Genomic DNA, 14,187 nt, shown 5'->3' with positions numbered 1-14,187 from the left:
GCCTCTTTCAGATGACACAGACAATACATCTCTTTGGTTTCTTAATGCAACCTCACTGACCTCTGTCCTTTGGCAGGCTGATACCTGAATCTCCACGGTGGCTACTAACTCGCAAAGAAGGAGAAAAAGCCTTTAAGGTTATGCAATCCATTGCCAAAGACAATGGGAAATCCTTTCCACCACATTTTTCTGAGGTACGGATTATATGTATTCTTTATTTTTTTTTGTTTTTAATGTCTGTCTACTTTTGAAATGTGCTTACTTATTTATTTACTTACACACACACACACACACATATATTGCACAGATCAAAAAAATCAAAACAATATGCATTAACACTACATGAATTATAGTCAATATACAAATTAACATAGGTTCTTTATGTAATCCAAGAAATAGAGGGTTGGATTAATCAGAGAAGGCTTTAAAAATAAGAACTTTTTTTTACTTGAAACAAACCAAAAATGTTTTATTTTGTCAGAAATTTTTAGACAGGGACAAAAATATGACTAAACAAAATAAGTAAAAATTGATATAAATGGTGTGCATTTTGTTTCCAGAATTTGTCTGAAATTTAAAAGGACTATGATGTGATTCATGCCCACAAAGAAACAATATTTATTTATTTATTTATTTATTTATTTATTTATTTATTTACAGTATTTATATTCCACCTTTCTCACTCCACAGGGGACTTAGGGCAGATTACAATGCACATATACATGGCAAACAGTCAATACCATTAGACATATAACATATATAGACAGACACAGAGGCAATTTAACATTCCAGCTTTCTGGCTTCATGAGGTTATGCTCGATTCCAGCCATAGGGGGAGCTGCCACTTCACCATGCACTTGTGACACTGAGTCCTTGATGGAGTACTTCCTCATTTTTACACACACTGCTGGAAGATTTTATGATGTCGTAAATTAGTTAAATTAGCCTCTCTGCATAAACCGGTGCCTAAATTTCCTACTTGACAGATGCAACTGTCTTTTGAGCTGCATAGGTCAATAGCAAGCTAGACTATTAATGGTTGGGAGCTCACTCTGATCCAGGCTGTCTTCAAACTCATGACCTCTTGGTCAGTAGTGATTTAATGCAGATGGCTACTAACTAGCTGCGCCACAGCCTGGTCTGTATGGAGACAGACATGGGAATAAGATAGAATTGACCATTCCATGTTGGTAAGTACTATGTAGTAGAACAACAATCCAACATGATTTCAGCATTTTAATAAAACATTGCAGGGAAAGGGTGTTAAGGGGTTAAATCACAAATCCGCTGTTTCACGATCACCATTACCATGTTTATATTCACCTTCTCCTCAGTTTGGGACTCAAGGTGACTTGCCACAGTTAAAACAGACATAGTTAAACATTCATTGTGTACAAGAGTAAAAAAAACAACCCATTACAACCATTTAAAAAACAAATTCACATATATTGTGTCTTTGGGACAAATGAACAGAAAGAATTGAATCCTGTACCAGTCATTCCAGCAGTGAATGATACAAAATTCAGTCACCCAAGCAATATTGGCTGCAAAATTCAGAAATACTCACAGCTTCTCAGAAAATGCTTAGTGCATTATCAAAAAAAAAAAAAAAAAAAAAAAAAAAAAAGAACAGGTTGAGCAAGGGCAAACTGGGGATTATGTTAATTGGGCAAATAGAATCAAGGTAGATTATATTATAATCACTCTCTTAAAGCTGCTATTTGTATTTGGATAGAAGTCTTTATGGCACCAATGGAAACATCCCTCCCACAGGAAACACCATTCCAAGAAGATGATTTGCATTAAATTTATAATAAGAAAGACATGATCTTCTCATGGCAGATATTTACCATTTTAAGCTTAAATATTAACTAAGCTAATGCACTTTTCTCTTCTCTTTTTATATTTACAAATCATTTTAAAGATAATTCTTGGGTATTTCAATATAGTTTGAAGCACCATATACAAATCTTCGTGTTTTCCAGCACATAATACCCTAAAGCAGGGGTCCCCAAACTAAGACCAGCAGTCTGGATGCTGTCATTTTGGTAGTTTAAGCATAATTAGGAGTCTTATTGTTGTGTGCCTTGAAGTCATTTCTGACCTGAGGTGACCCTATGATGACCCTATCCATTGGGTTATCCTTGCATAATTTATTCAGAGCCAATTTGCCATTGCCTCCCTCTCAGGTTTAGAGAGTTGACTTGCTCATGATCACCCCATGGGTTTCCATGGCCAATTGAGAATTCAGAGTCTGGTTTTCAGTGTCATAGTTCACCACTGAAACCATAACCACACACCTCATTAGATAACAGTTTACCCAAGCTTGTGCAAGAAACACAAATAGCTACACATCAGCTGATGCTCAATATGAGTATTCAATGCACCTCCATATACCGTAATTAAAATGGTGTTAAAAGAAAACTCATTGAAAGACGCATTCCCATAAGATCAAATTCAAGTCTGTGGGTGAGGAAATGTGTTACTGGCTGTAGACTGTCTATCTGTTCAGATTCTTCCGTTTGTTTAGCAATGCGGTCTTTTGAGAGTATTCGATACTGGACTTGTATTGCTTTGCTCACACCATTCTGTAGCCACAATTTTAATAGCAAAAAGTCTAATTTCTTCACATCTGCAATTGGGTGGCCTTCAGTAATATATGTGGCTTCTCATCTGCTTTTGGGATCTGTTCCAGGGTCTTTTGGGATGCATAAGTCCTGTGGTAATTGGCTCTGTGCCCAGGAGAGAGCATCCTGCTCCTGGGAATGTACCAAAAAGGAAGGCTCAAGTGCTTTGACATGCTGTGCTCCCAGCAAGGTTTCTTCCCACATCTTGTAGCTCTCGTTTCCAAAATGAAGCTGGGAGTTTGAGAAAATCTGTTACCTTGTAACTCTTAGGTGGGCATTCAGTTCCTCACTAGTGATGGGCCAATCATAATGGCAAAGTGTGAGTGGCCTTACACATTGTGTAACTGACTAGTTGTATTCATCACATTGATTTCTGCCATGGTCCTTACATTATAATTTAGAATATGCTCAGTTTTTCCTTAAGTTTGCTGAAGTTAGTGTGCATTTGACTATGCTCGACTTCCCCTTTCTGCTGAATAACAAACTCCCATCTAGAGAACCCACTTCATCCATCCCATTTACCAGGTGATCACTGTTGGTTAGGATCTAAAATAGCTGATCCCCTTGTTGCCTCTTCCACATTCTAGATCAGGGGTCCTCAAACTTTTTAAATAGAGGGCCAGGTTGCAGTCCCTTAAACGGATTATAATTTGAAAAAAGCATGAATGAATTCCTATACACACTGCACATATCTTATTTGTACTGCAAAAAACACTTAAAAACAAAACAATAATTAAAATGAAGAACAATGTTAGCAAATATAAACATATTAGTATTTCAATGGGAAGTGTGGGCCTGCTTTTGGTTGATGAGATAGGATTGTTGTTGTTGTTGTTGTTGTTGTGTGCTTTCAGGTCATTTCAGACTTAGGTTGACCATCCGTTATTTTGTTAATTATGTTAACTTTGGGAGCACATAATGGGAAGGCTTCCCCCAGTATTAAAATCAGCTCAACACGAAAGCAAGCCAGACCTGATCCCAGCTCCTTGTCTGCTTTTTGTGAGCACTTGGCGATCCATGCCTCCTTGCCTTGGAAAGAGTGTGTGTGGCATGCAGGCCCAGAAAGCACATGTGGCTGCAACCAAATGCCTCCATGCCTCCTCTAGATTAAGAAACAGAACTTGCCTCCTTGCCTTGAAAAGAGTGTGTGTATGGTATGCAGGTCCAGGAGAGAAAGTGTACACACCTGCCAGGAGCCGAGTGCCTATTCTCTAGAGTAGATATGGGTAAGAAGCCTCCCTAAAGCGTGTGCCTGCCTGCAGCTGAGCACCTCTCCTCTAGAGTAAAACAGCTTAAATGCCTAGAATAATGGGAAGGGGAGTCTGGGGACCCCCCCCCCCCATAATGAGTTGATAGAAAACCGATCTTTTGGCATCCCAGAGTGAAAACAGATATCTGCCCTCCCGATTTCGGGAGGCTCCCAAAAAAACAGATCGGGGCACCCACCAAAAGCCAGGACACAAAACAGTTCAAGGTTTACCCCAAATGCACAAACTTAACAGAAATACACACAAATAAAAAGTTCAACCCTGTTGTTATTAATATAATAGTTCCTTCATTTATCAGTATTTTGAAACCTTTGGGCACCATTGTTTGCACACATTTCTTTACTGATATTTTTATTTGTATGATCAGTTTTTATTGATCTCTGTTTCTTTTACTCAGATTACAGTCTCTGACAATGAAGTTAGTAATCCGTCTCTTTTCGATCTGGTTAGAACACCACAGATGAGAAAAATCACTCTAATCCTAATGTATGCCTGGTAAGCTCCAATCATGTTACCTCTATAGCTTCTTTATTCAATATTTCTTGTATAAACCACAATGTTTTCAAATCTATGTATCTTCTTTGTTTTCTTTTGCTTTTTTGAAGGTTCACAAGTGCAGTGGTTTATCAAGGCCTTGTCTTGCGCCTGGGGATCATAAAAGGAAATCTCTATTTGGAATTCTTCATCTCGGCACTGATGGAATTGCCTGCGGCTTTTTTAATCCTATTGACAATTGACCGCATTGGGCGGCGCCCCCTCTTTGTCTCAAGTGCAATTGTGGCCGGGATTGCATGCTTAATTACTGCATTCTTACCCAAAGGTAATCTTCCCCTTTTCACGGCTTTTTGTTTGTATGAATGCTTTCCAAGGTAAAACATTTAAATACATAAATATTTTTGAAACAGGCAAAACATCCCCAACTGTCCTTGGAAGCTTGCTGAAATAAGATCTTGCATTAATTCCTGAAAATAATGGCAGACTGAAGAGGTAGGGAGTTCAGTAGTTGGAAACCATCACAAGTCATGTGTCTCACTGTTCTTATTTAATGTATAAGCAAGAATTTTAGGGGCAGATCCTCAAATGGCTATAGTACTATGATGCATTGTAACATAGGGAAGAGGTAAATGCTGGCCACAGCATTTAACAAAATTGTTAGATCAGGGGGTTTTTTTTTTTGGATTCAGATTCCACTCAGCTGAATCCCTTGCCTATAAATCGCTTAATGTTGTAGAAACCCTGGAGTATAAAGTAAGGTAATATGCTGTTTATCATTAATCTTCCATCACTAACTTGTCAGCGCCCTGCATGGAATGAATGCATGACTTGACAGCACCTGTCAGGTGGCCCTGAACTGACATCATCACGGAAGGGTTCACTGAGGTCAGTGAAATACAAAAGAGACTCTTAAATTTATTTCTGAACTTTGTTTCGGCCATGGGGTCACTATTTTGGCATCGAGAGGTAAACTAAGGCAAGATTAATGTCAGCTGAAAAGGAAAAAAACTATCATGTACAATGGTTTTTTTTTTCTGGCCATATGACCCCAATGTGACTGCACACTTGGTTTAAAGAAGTTACGGGATGGGAAAGTTACAAATGTATTTATTTATTTATTTAGGACATTTATATCCTGCCCTTCTCACCCCCAAAGGGGGACTCAGAGCAGCTTACAATTGGCCAAATAATTTGTAAAATAATATTCAGTAACACTTGGGCTGATCCAAGATCTGCCTACCATGGGCACATGTTGCTCAATGTAGCTTGTAGCTCATTCAGAAGGGTTCTCTGGCCTGCTAGGTTTGGGGGGCTAGAGAGGATGCCAAAGGTTTTTTTTTCATGTCAGGAGTGACTTGAGAAACTGCAAGTCACTTCTGGTGTGAGAAAATTGGCCATCTGCAGGGACATTCAGGGGATGCCCAGATGTTTGATGTTTTATCATCGTTGTGGGAGGCTTCTCTCATGTCTCCACATGGGGAGCTGGAGCTGACAGAGGGAGCTCATCCACGCTCTCTCTGGATTCGAACCACCGACTTGTTGGACTTCAGTCCTGCTGGCCAAAGCATAAAGGGTAGCAAATTCCTGGCCTCCCAGCCCAGGTGCACATGCTTCAGTCAGGATCCAACTCATTTTTGCCTAATGTGTTATGTTCTTGTGGAGAGAAGAGTAGGAAAAGCATTTGCCAGTTAAATTGTGAATAAAACACCATCCGTTTCATTGTTCTAGCAAAACTTCTCCTTGCTTGAACAATGAAATAGATACCATCTTTTACACGAAAGGCCAGTTCATTCTAAAGGTGATGATAGTATTGTTTGAACAAATGTAAATCATTCTAAGGAAACCTATTTGCGCCTTTGCCAAGTACCAAGAAGGGGGTCAGAACCCTTAACTGTGTAAGGAATTGGTTTCAGAGATTTGAGAGTAATTGCAAGTGACAGAAGAACTATGAACTATAATTCTTATTTGCTCTGTTGGCTATGTCCTTCTTGCAGTGACTTTGCAAACATTTTGTTCCCATAGTAATTTAAAGAACACTCTGTGCAATCTATTTCTTTGGTAAAGTAGAGGCAAACATTTTCTTGGAGGCTGAGATGTCTCTTCACTGAAACTGAAATTTACACAGATTAAAATCTTTGTACTATGTAGAAGTTGGTAGAAGAGTCAGCGTGGTGTGGATGTTTGGATATAGGACTTCTTTTCTGAAGACTCGAGTTTAGAATCCCCATTTAGCCATAGAAACCCTTTGGATGACCTCGGGCAAGTCAAACTCTCAGCCTTAGAGGGGAAGGAAATGAAAAAAACCTCCTCTGAGCAAACCTCCCCAAGAAAACATCATGATGGGTTCATCTTATGGTCACCATAAGTCAGAAATGACCTGAAGGCGTACAACAACAAACAAGAATGTAGTAGACCACTACTGGCAATGATCACTGCTAGCAACAGATTTACTAAAATTGTGGGCGAGATAGGTCTTGTAGTAATATTGTCAGAGTAAATACGGAAACAGAATTGGCTTCTGCAATGACGGATTAGCTGGTTCCAGTGTTTTTCCCTCTATTACATGGTCTAGTTTGCATAGCAAATCGCTGTTTGACTTTTCACAGCTCTCTGTAAGCAATTATAAGCCTATTATCTAAGGCCTATGAAAGGACTGTCTAGGAAGGGCTGATATGTATGTGTGATTTTAGATGAGAAATTGTAGATGTTTTGCTGTCTTCCCTTCTGGGTCCACATGTAATCAATTGTTCCAGGGTACCACTTGGCCCTGTTCTCTTGTTTCATTTTACTGGAATTGCCTAAGAAATGCCTTATTTGAATTGCAAACCTCTGAACAAATCCAGTTGTATCACCAGTTTTGGTTGTAGGCAGATTTTGGTGGTGTTTTACAAGTGAAATTTGGAGATCTGTAAATGTTACGATGTTAATTTTCTGATAAAAATGATGCATTTATGTATATTATGTAGTTGCTCAGTAGTGACCACAGTGCAAATTTGTTACATGGATTCATCTGGGCTCAGGCTGAATAAAGCAAGTTATGGAAATCCTTGTGGAATTTCACCAGGATAGATAATAAAGATGTTCTTAATATATCACAGGTAGTGAAATGACTTTTTCTGCAGAAAATTACCTTAGGAAAGATTATAGGCCTGTGTGAGCAATGGAAAAAGTTTCAATACTCATTACTAAATTACTTTTTCTTTAAGTAATTGTGCCAATGGGGAAACTTCAGGAGTTCCTTCCTCCCTCATTATTAGAGCTATCAACATGAAACGTGCTACAACTGTAGAACACATTTACCACTTTTAGGAAATGTTAACTATTTCACTGGAAGACCCCAGAGGCCATCCAGTCCAACCCCCTTTGGCCAGGCAGGAAAAGCACAGTCAAAGCACCTGCAACAGATGCCCATCTAGCATTTGAAACAACAACAACAATAGGAAACCTACTAGGTAAAATGTGGAGCAAGAAAGGGAAAAAAGAGCCAATCCTGATCCAGGATGACAAACATATCCAAACACAATAGGTGCTAAAAGTCACTCTTCCACATTCATAGTCTACAATGACTGTGGCCCAACCCTCTATTTAGTCCAATATGCTCAGCAATGACTAGCAGGAATGGCCCTTTCTGGCAATCCTTAGCCTTCTCCAGTTGTCTTCCATTCAAATACACTGGAATCTCAACTTAAGAGCTTTTTGAGTTAAGATCTGTTGCTTGGCCCAAGTTTTGCTTTGACATATGAGCAGCACTTTGAGATAAGCAGCACTGCCAGAAGGAGTGCTAGCACCAAAGGGAACGCTACTGCCAGAGTACAGGGCTTCAAAGGAGCAACCTCTGTGCCTCGTGCCTGCATGCATCGTCCTCTTGTCCGGTTTCAGGGATTGCTGTTTGCTTTGAGGAACTTTGGGTGGTTTGTGTGGTTTTTATTCCTGGTATGTTTGGCTTTATGAAGAGAGAGAGAGAGAGAGAGAGAGAGAGCAAGAGAGGGAGGAAGGCTGGAATAAGTACAGTATGAAGAAAATGATACTTCTGCCTCTTCACTTTGTGTTTTGTGCTTCCTTGCCATAACTTTGTGCTTCTATCATTTTGAAGTTTATCTTTCTTTTTTATTGTTGCATTTGAACATGCCGGTTCTGTCTTGCTGTTACACTGGTCAACACACATTTTGTTATTTGTTATTTATAAAGTTTATTTAAAAACACATAACAAAAATATCAGGGGGGGGGGGGTTCGGGGAGACCGGAAAGGATTAAAAGCATTTCCATGGGAAAATTCCCTTTGAGATAAGAGCGATTTGAGTTAAGAGTTTGATCATGAAATGAATTAAGCTTTTAACTCAGGGTATCACTATAGTAACTAGGCCTGATTCTATTTAGTGTCCAAAAGCAGACAAAACTGGTTATGCAGAGGGTAATGGCAATCTTTTTGAAGGATTAAGACCATGATGCCAGATGAGTCAATTTTACTTTTTTACATACTTTAGGAAGAATTGGTTTTTTAAAAAAATTCCCTCCCAAATTCCCTCAATTCCTAAACACTGAAACTGTAAATTCAACAGTAGTGTTTTAGTGCTACCTATAGGTCAGTGTAAGTAATTCTTCTAAAATATGTTTCAATCTGGAGATTGCAATTTAATTCATTTTAGGAAAATATAGCAACATAATCCCATTCTTTTAAATCTAGGCTAGATAACAGTAAACGACAGAGTGGGTAAGGAATCTAATATTACATTTCCATTTTCTTGTGTCCACATCTTATGTTTATGAAGTCAGGAAGAACTTATCATGTATATCATTTTTCCTTCTCCTTCTGGGGCATATTTTTCTGTGAAGAAGTTGCACTGAAAATAAAGTTAGAGAGCAGGGAGAGCCATAATAAATGGGACCAGCAACACAAACTTGATGATTGGATCCCATAGTTAAAAGAATAACTTTAATGTTTCATTTGCATGTGTCTCAACAGATATGCCATCGTTAACTACATCAGTAGCCATCTTAGCAAGACTTGGAATCACCATAACCTTTGAACTTGTGTATCTTGTAAATTCTGAACTGTATCCCACAGTATTCAGGCAAGTGGAATTAAATTTTTTGAAATATCTGACAAGATCTCATCCAGCATGGGATCTGAAAGCATTTAAAATGTGAGAAATGACATAGATCAAGGTAGAGGCACAAAGGCTTGCCATTTGAAGGGCTGTAAAGAAAAACAAAAGTGTTGGGTGTGGTGTGGGGTTCTGGGGTCTTGTGTGGAAGGGATAGTTTTTTATGTATTCTCATGTATGGGGTGTGCTATCTACTTGTTTTGGGACAGAGTAATAAAAATTAAACTAAAAGTTTATTTAGTTTGGGTAGGGGTGTTGAGGAGCTTTGGGAGACTGGTGTGTGTGTGTGTGTGGGGGGGGGGTGGTCTTCAGGGCACAAAAACAGGGTATTCCCTAGTATTTAGTTTGATTAATATATTTTCCTTTCTTTTCCCTGCAGAAATTTTGGTGTCTCTCTCTGTTCAGGTCTGTGTGATATAGGGGGCATTGTGGCCCCCTTTTTACTCTACCGTCTATCAGACATCTGGTCGGAGCTTCCTCTAATCATCTACTGTAAGATGTTATTTTAAAAGTGGTCACTTTTGCAGAAGTGCCATTCTCTATTAACATTTTCACTATGGAAAGCTTTTACTGATTCCTAGCCCCATTTGTCTATTCAACTCATTTTTCAGAATAAAAACAGAATATTTTTGTTTTCTGCAAAGAGAGCTAGCCCTCAAGGCCATTTTCTGTTGCCATCTACACTAACTTCAGGAAATGTATTATTAGATGTTCATCCTCCATTTCCACTGATAATACTATACTCTGGAAAGTTCCTTTTGGGTGAAAGGTCCTAGAATGAAAGAACCATTGGAGTGATTCTAGTTGTCATCTGAAGTCCAAAACCAACTACCAGTCTTCTGTATATTAGAATAATTGAATCAATTGATAAATGGCACATCAACACTTATGTACTCTCAACTGATCAAATGGCTATGCTCTAGCTGAAAGTAAACATTGGGTTTTAGCATTAAAAAGCAAAGTTCCTAAGCTCTGTCATAGAAAAACCCAGAAGCCACTCTTTCATCTACCAGTTCAGGCAGTTCAGAGTACACTGGTGTTTAGGATTGATATGGTTATGAAAACATATAGGATGAGTTGATTATGAGACCAGGGGCATTTCAATGTCATCTCCCATGCCCTTTTTTCTACTCTACACCATCTCTGTCTGAAGCAGCTGATGGTATGATACTGGTCTAGGAGCACCATTAGACTCTAGAAAATCTAATGTTGCTATGTTTGGGTCTTGACTTCATGACTCATAGTTAAGCATTATAAGCAGCAATGGTTCATGGTACCAGCTCACCGTTCTTTAACATGCTCATTTTGTCTTTATCTAGCTGTTTATCTTGCTTCCAAACTACTTTCAGATGTAGTACTAATTTTTTTAATGTTTATTGCTTACAGCACATTACACATTTTCTCTTTTATTGTCTTGTAGGTATATTGGCTGTTTTGTCTGGGATTCTAGTCATACTTTTACCTGAGACAAAAGGACTCTCCCTACCAGAAACAATAGAGGATGTGGAACAACTATCAAGGTACCTTACCTGCAGCCTTATTGGTTAATGTATATTTTCTTGAACATATAAGCTCCAGGATTGTTACATTTCCAGACCATGGTTCACCATGTGTATTTCTGCTTTTTGTTTCTACCTCTTTCTGTGAGTGTTCAGATATGTGCACAAATGTCTTGAAGCAGCCATGGGGAGCCCAAATCCAGATAACAACAGTAGCAATGTGCACAGAAAGAAAGGCCATTTCTTCTTGCCCATCCAGTAGTCATGGGGAGATTTCACAATACATATTTATAGCACTATGATTCCATGTTCATTTCCTTAGTTGCATCCTATGGAATCTGGAGTCTGGAGTTTAGGGAAAGGCATCTAGAATTCTAATCCTGAAAGCTCTAGTGCCTCACAAAACTAAAATCCCAGAATTTATAAAAATGGAATATAATTCTTAAGTCTTGAGATCTGATTAAATTTCTGATTAAGTAAACTTCACAATTAAAACTTGCTTTTTTGTTCTTTTCTTCTCATTACAGTAGCAGCAGAAGATGTGGGAACACACACCAAAATTCCAGCTCATACGTTTGATGTTTTGTGATGTACTGCCAGATCATCCTCAGCCACTGGATGGAGAAGATGGATCCAGCTGTTTCATAACAAATATTCATAAAGCACTTCTTTAAAAACATAAGGGCATCTACAGTAAACAAGGCATTATTTTTCTACAATTTTGGAAGTATTTTCTGTAACTCCTGTTTCCTGACTGGGAAAGCTTATGTGCAGGTCTTTTAAAGGAGTACCCACATCCTCTGAAAAAACTGTTTTATCTAAGATCATACTTCATTGTATGTATCTCTCATATATGGCTATCACCTGTCTTCTCAAAGTGTATGTTGTTGAATTGTAGAAGTGGTCCACAACTTTGTGAGAAAACCAGAAAATTCTAAAAACCATTCAGATGATCTAGTCGAACTGAATCAGAATGAGGGGGAAAATATTTTTTATTCAAAGTTAATGAAAAAAAACCCATCCAATCAAAAATCTACAAGGTTTTCATGGCTGGGCGGAGAACCCAAAATTGTATTCTCTGCACCCTGCTTTTCCTAAAAGATAATGGCATTAAAATCAGAAACTGGCTGCCTATGTGGATTCAACTGAATGCTGGTATTTAGCTCAGCACAAATGTTGTAGATATAATTAATATATTTTACTTTACATCAACTTGCAATGCATATGTCCACTTTCATTATTCCATATATCAGGCATTTGGTTGGTGCCGTGCTAGGGACCAGGTGGAATATACATCTGTGCAAGTGTAAACAGTTTCTTCTACTCACTAGTGCATTTCATCATCTTCTACTGCTCATTGTTGTAGCTAATGGAGGAGGCTCATTGTTCTTGAACACTCCTCTCAAACTGCACTGAGATACAGCTTCTTTCATTTCTGCAAGAGGCACTCTGTTGGCTGGAAGTGCCATTACTCAACATCAACGGTTTGGCCTGTTGCTCCTTACCTCTGAAAAAAGAAGTGTCAAACTATGGCTCCATCTACACTGCCAATTTGAAATTGCATTATATGGACAGTGTAGATGAGGCCTTAGATGTAGCTTGGCTTTCAATTCAGAGCATAGTTAGAGTGTATGTACACTGTATTATTAATCCAGTTTGGCACCATTTTAACTGCCATGGCTCAATGCTATTGTTGTGTGATTTCAGCTCTGCTAAAATTGTGGGTTTGGGACCCAGAGTGCCTAGCTCCCAAAGGATCAAATGAGACACAGATGAGTTGAAGGAAAAATCAGACGCCAAAGGGGATGTCAGTGGGGTCTGCGCTCCAAAGAACTGGCATACATCAATCCAAACATACAGAAATATTTATATCACTTTGACAGTTCTTCAAAACAAAGCTCCTGATTGGTCTGGGGATGCGTCCATTGTCATTGCTGGTTGGCTCCAGTTGTGGTGGGAAATTTAATAAACTGTCATTGGATTATTTTGAAGACTTATGTCTATTTATTGATCTGCCCAGGAGAGGAGCACAAGTGGAGAGGAATGTGGTGGGGCTGGAGATAATGGGTTGGAGTAGGATTTGATATCTCAGCTTCAGTCGGTAAAAACTCAGGGTGTTGGTAATTTCAATGTGAGCCCCAGGAGAGTGTTGGTAATTTCAATGTGAACCCCAGGAGGGGAGGTCTGATTTGGTGAAAGAGAGGAGGAAACATTCCCAGAAACAAACCAGATCATATCAGGAAAAAGAGGAAACGACCTAGAGGCTCTTGTGTGAGTCCATGTGAGTTCTTTATGTATTCCCAGGGATATTGTGAAGGGATTGTGTTAACTAAGGCGTTGCCGTCCCTTGAGGTCGGAGGTGTGTACTGTGCGGCATTCCAGGGGTTTTTAATGAAAATACCTCTAAAAACAATGAATGAGGTCAACATGGACACCTTAGTTCATCCATGAGGCTGCAGATTTGGGGTTCATCATTTTGGGGTCTGGTTTTCGATAACACTATTGAATCACGGGAGTTGTTGTTTGGTGAGGCACTGGCACTATTTGGCAAAGAAGACTAAAGGCCTTGTAAAACAACAACCCCCTTAATTCTATACCATTGAGCCATTACAGCTAAATGGTGCCAAACTGCATTAATTTTACAGTGTGCACACACCCTTTGTTAATCAGAAATAATCAGATACTTGCACTTGTTTTTTCCCCAGTTGTAAATATATAATTGTATCCCATTCTGATTGTGATTTAAGGAGTTGTAATTTCATTCCTTTTTGATGTGAACTGTAATAGTTGCAGGGTATGACCTCTCTAAATGATGGAAGAGGAATATGTAGTTCAAATGCTGGTTCATGTTATACCTCATGTTGTTGCCTTGTATTTCTATTGGGAATGTTGAGGCAAAAATTATTTGGATGGAAAGGAATTGTGTTTCAGATGCATGTTTTCTTAAATAAAAAAAACTTAAAAGGCAAGCTGGTAGAAATGGGAAATTAAAGAGTTGCTTTGTTTTGTAATTGTGACTGGAATATTTATTAGTTCTTTTTCAGAAACGTACCTAACTGCATTTAAAAACAATACTTTCAACACTCTGTTTCCATGGGTTCTGCATATAGAGATTCAACATGGCTTGAAAATATTTCAGGAAAAAAAATCCAAAAACCAAATCCTGACTATGCTGATACATCGGCATTCCCAG

At 38.8% G+C, this 14,187-nt stretch overlaps 1 protein-coding gene across 2 annotated transcripts in view; it reads left to right on the top strand.

Moving 5' to 3' along the window:
- The window catches only part of SLC22A3 (solute carrier family 22 member 3), a 49,168-nt gene extending 35,182 nt beyond the window's left edge, over positions 1-13,986 (top strand). For both annotated transcript variants that reach the window (XM_060753678.2, XM_067465793.1), the window contains 7 exons: positions 77-194; positions 4,293-4,390; positions 4,501-4,715; positions 9,354-9,462; positions 9,875-9,987; positions 10,916-11,015; positions 11,522-13,986. In XM_060753678.2, coding sequence (XP_060609661.2) covers positions 77-194; positions 4,293-4,390; positions 4,501-4,715; positions 9,354-9,462; positions 9,875-9,987; positions 10,916-11,015; positions 11,522-11,573 — 805 coding nt within the window. In that variant the 3' untranslated portion in view covers positions 11,574-13,986. The remainder of the gene's footprint in view (positions 1-76; positions 195-4,292; positions 4,391-4,500; positions 4,716-9,353; positions 9,463-9,874; positions 9,988-10,915; positions 11,016-11,521) is intronic.
- The last annotated feature ends 201 nt before the right edge of the window (positions 13,987-14,187 follow it).

This window comes from Anolis sagrei, chromosome 1 (genome assembly GCF_037176765.1).
Source record: "Anolis sagrei isolate rAnoSag1 chromosome 1, rAnoSag1.mat, whole genome shotgun sequence".
Lineage (NCBI taxonomy): Eukaryota > Metazoa > Chordata > Lepidosauria > Squamata > Dactyloidae > Anolis > Anolis sagrei.
Note: the sequence above shows the minus strand (reverse complement) of the source record. Positions and strands in the feature narration are given on the sequence as shown.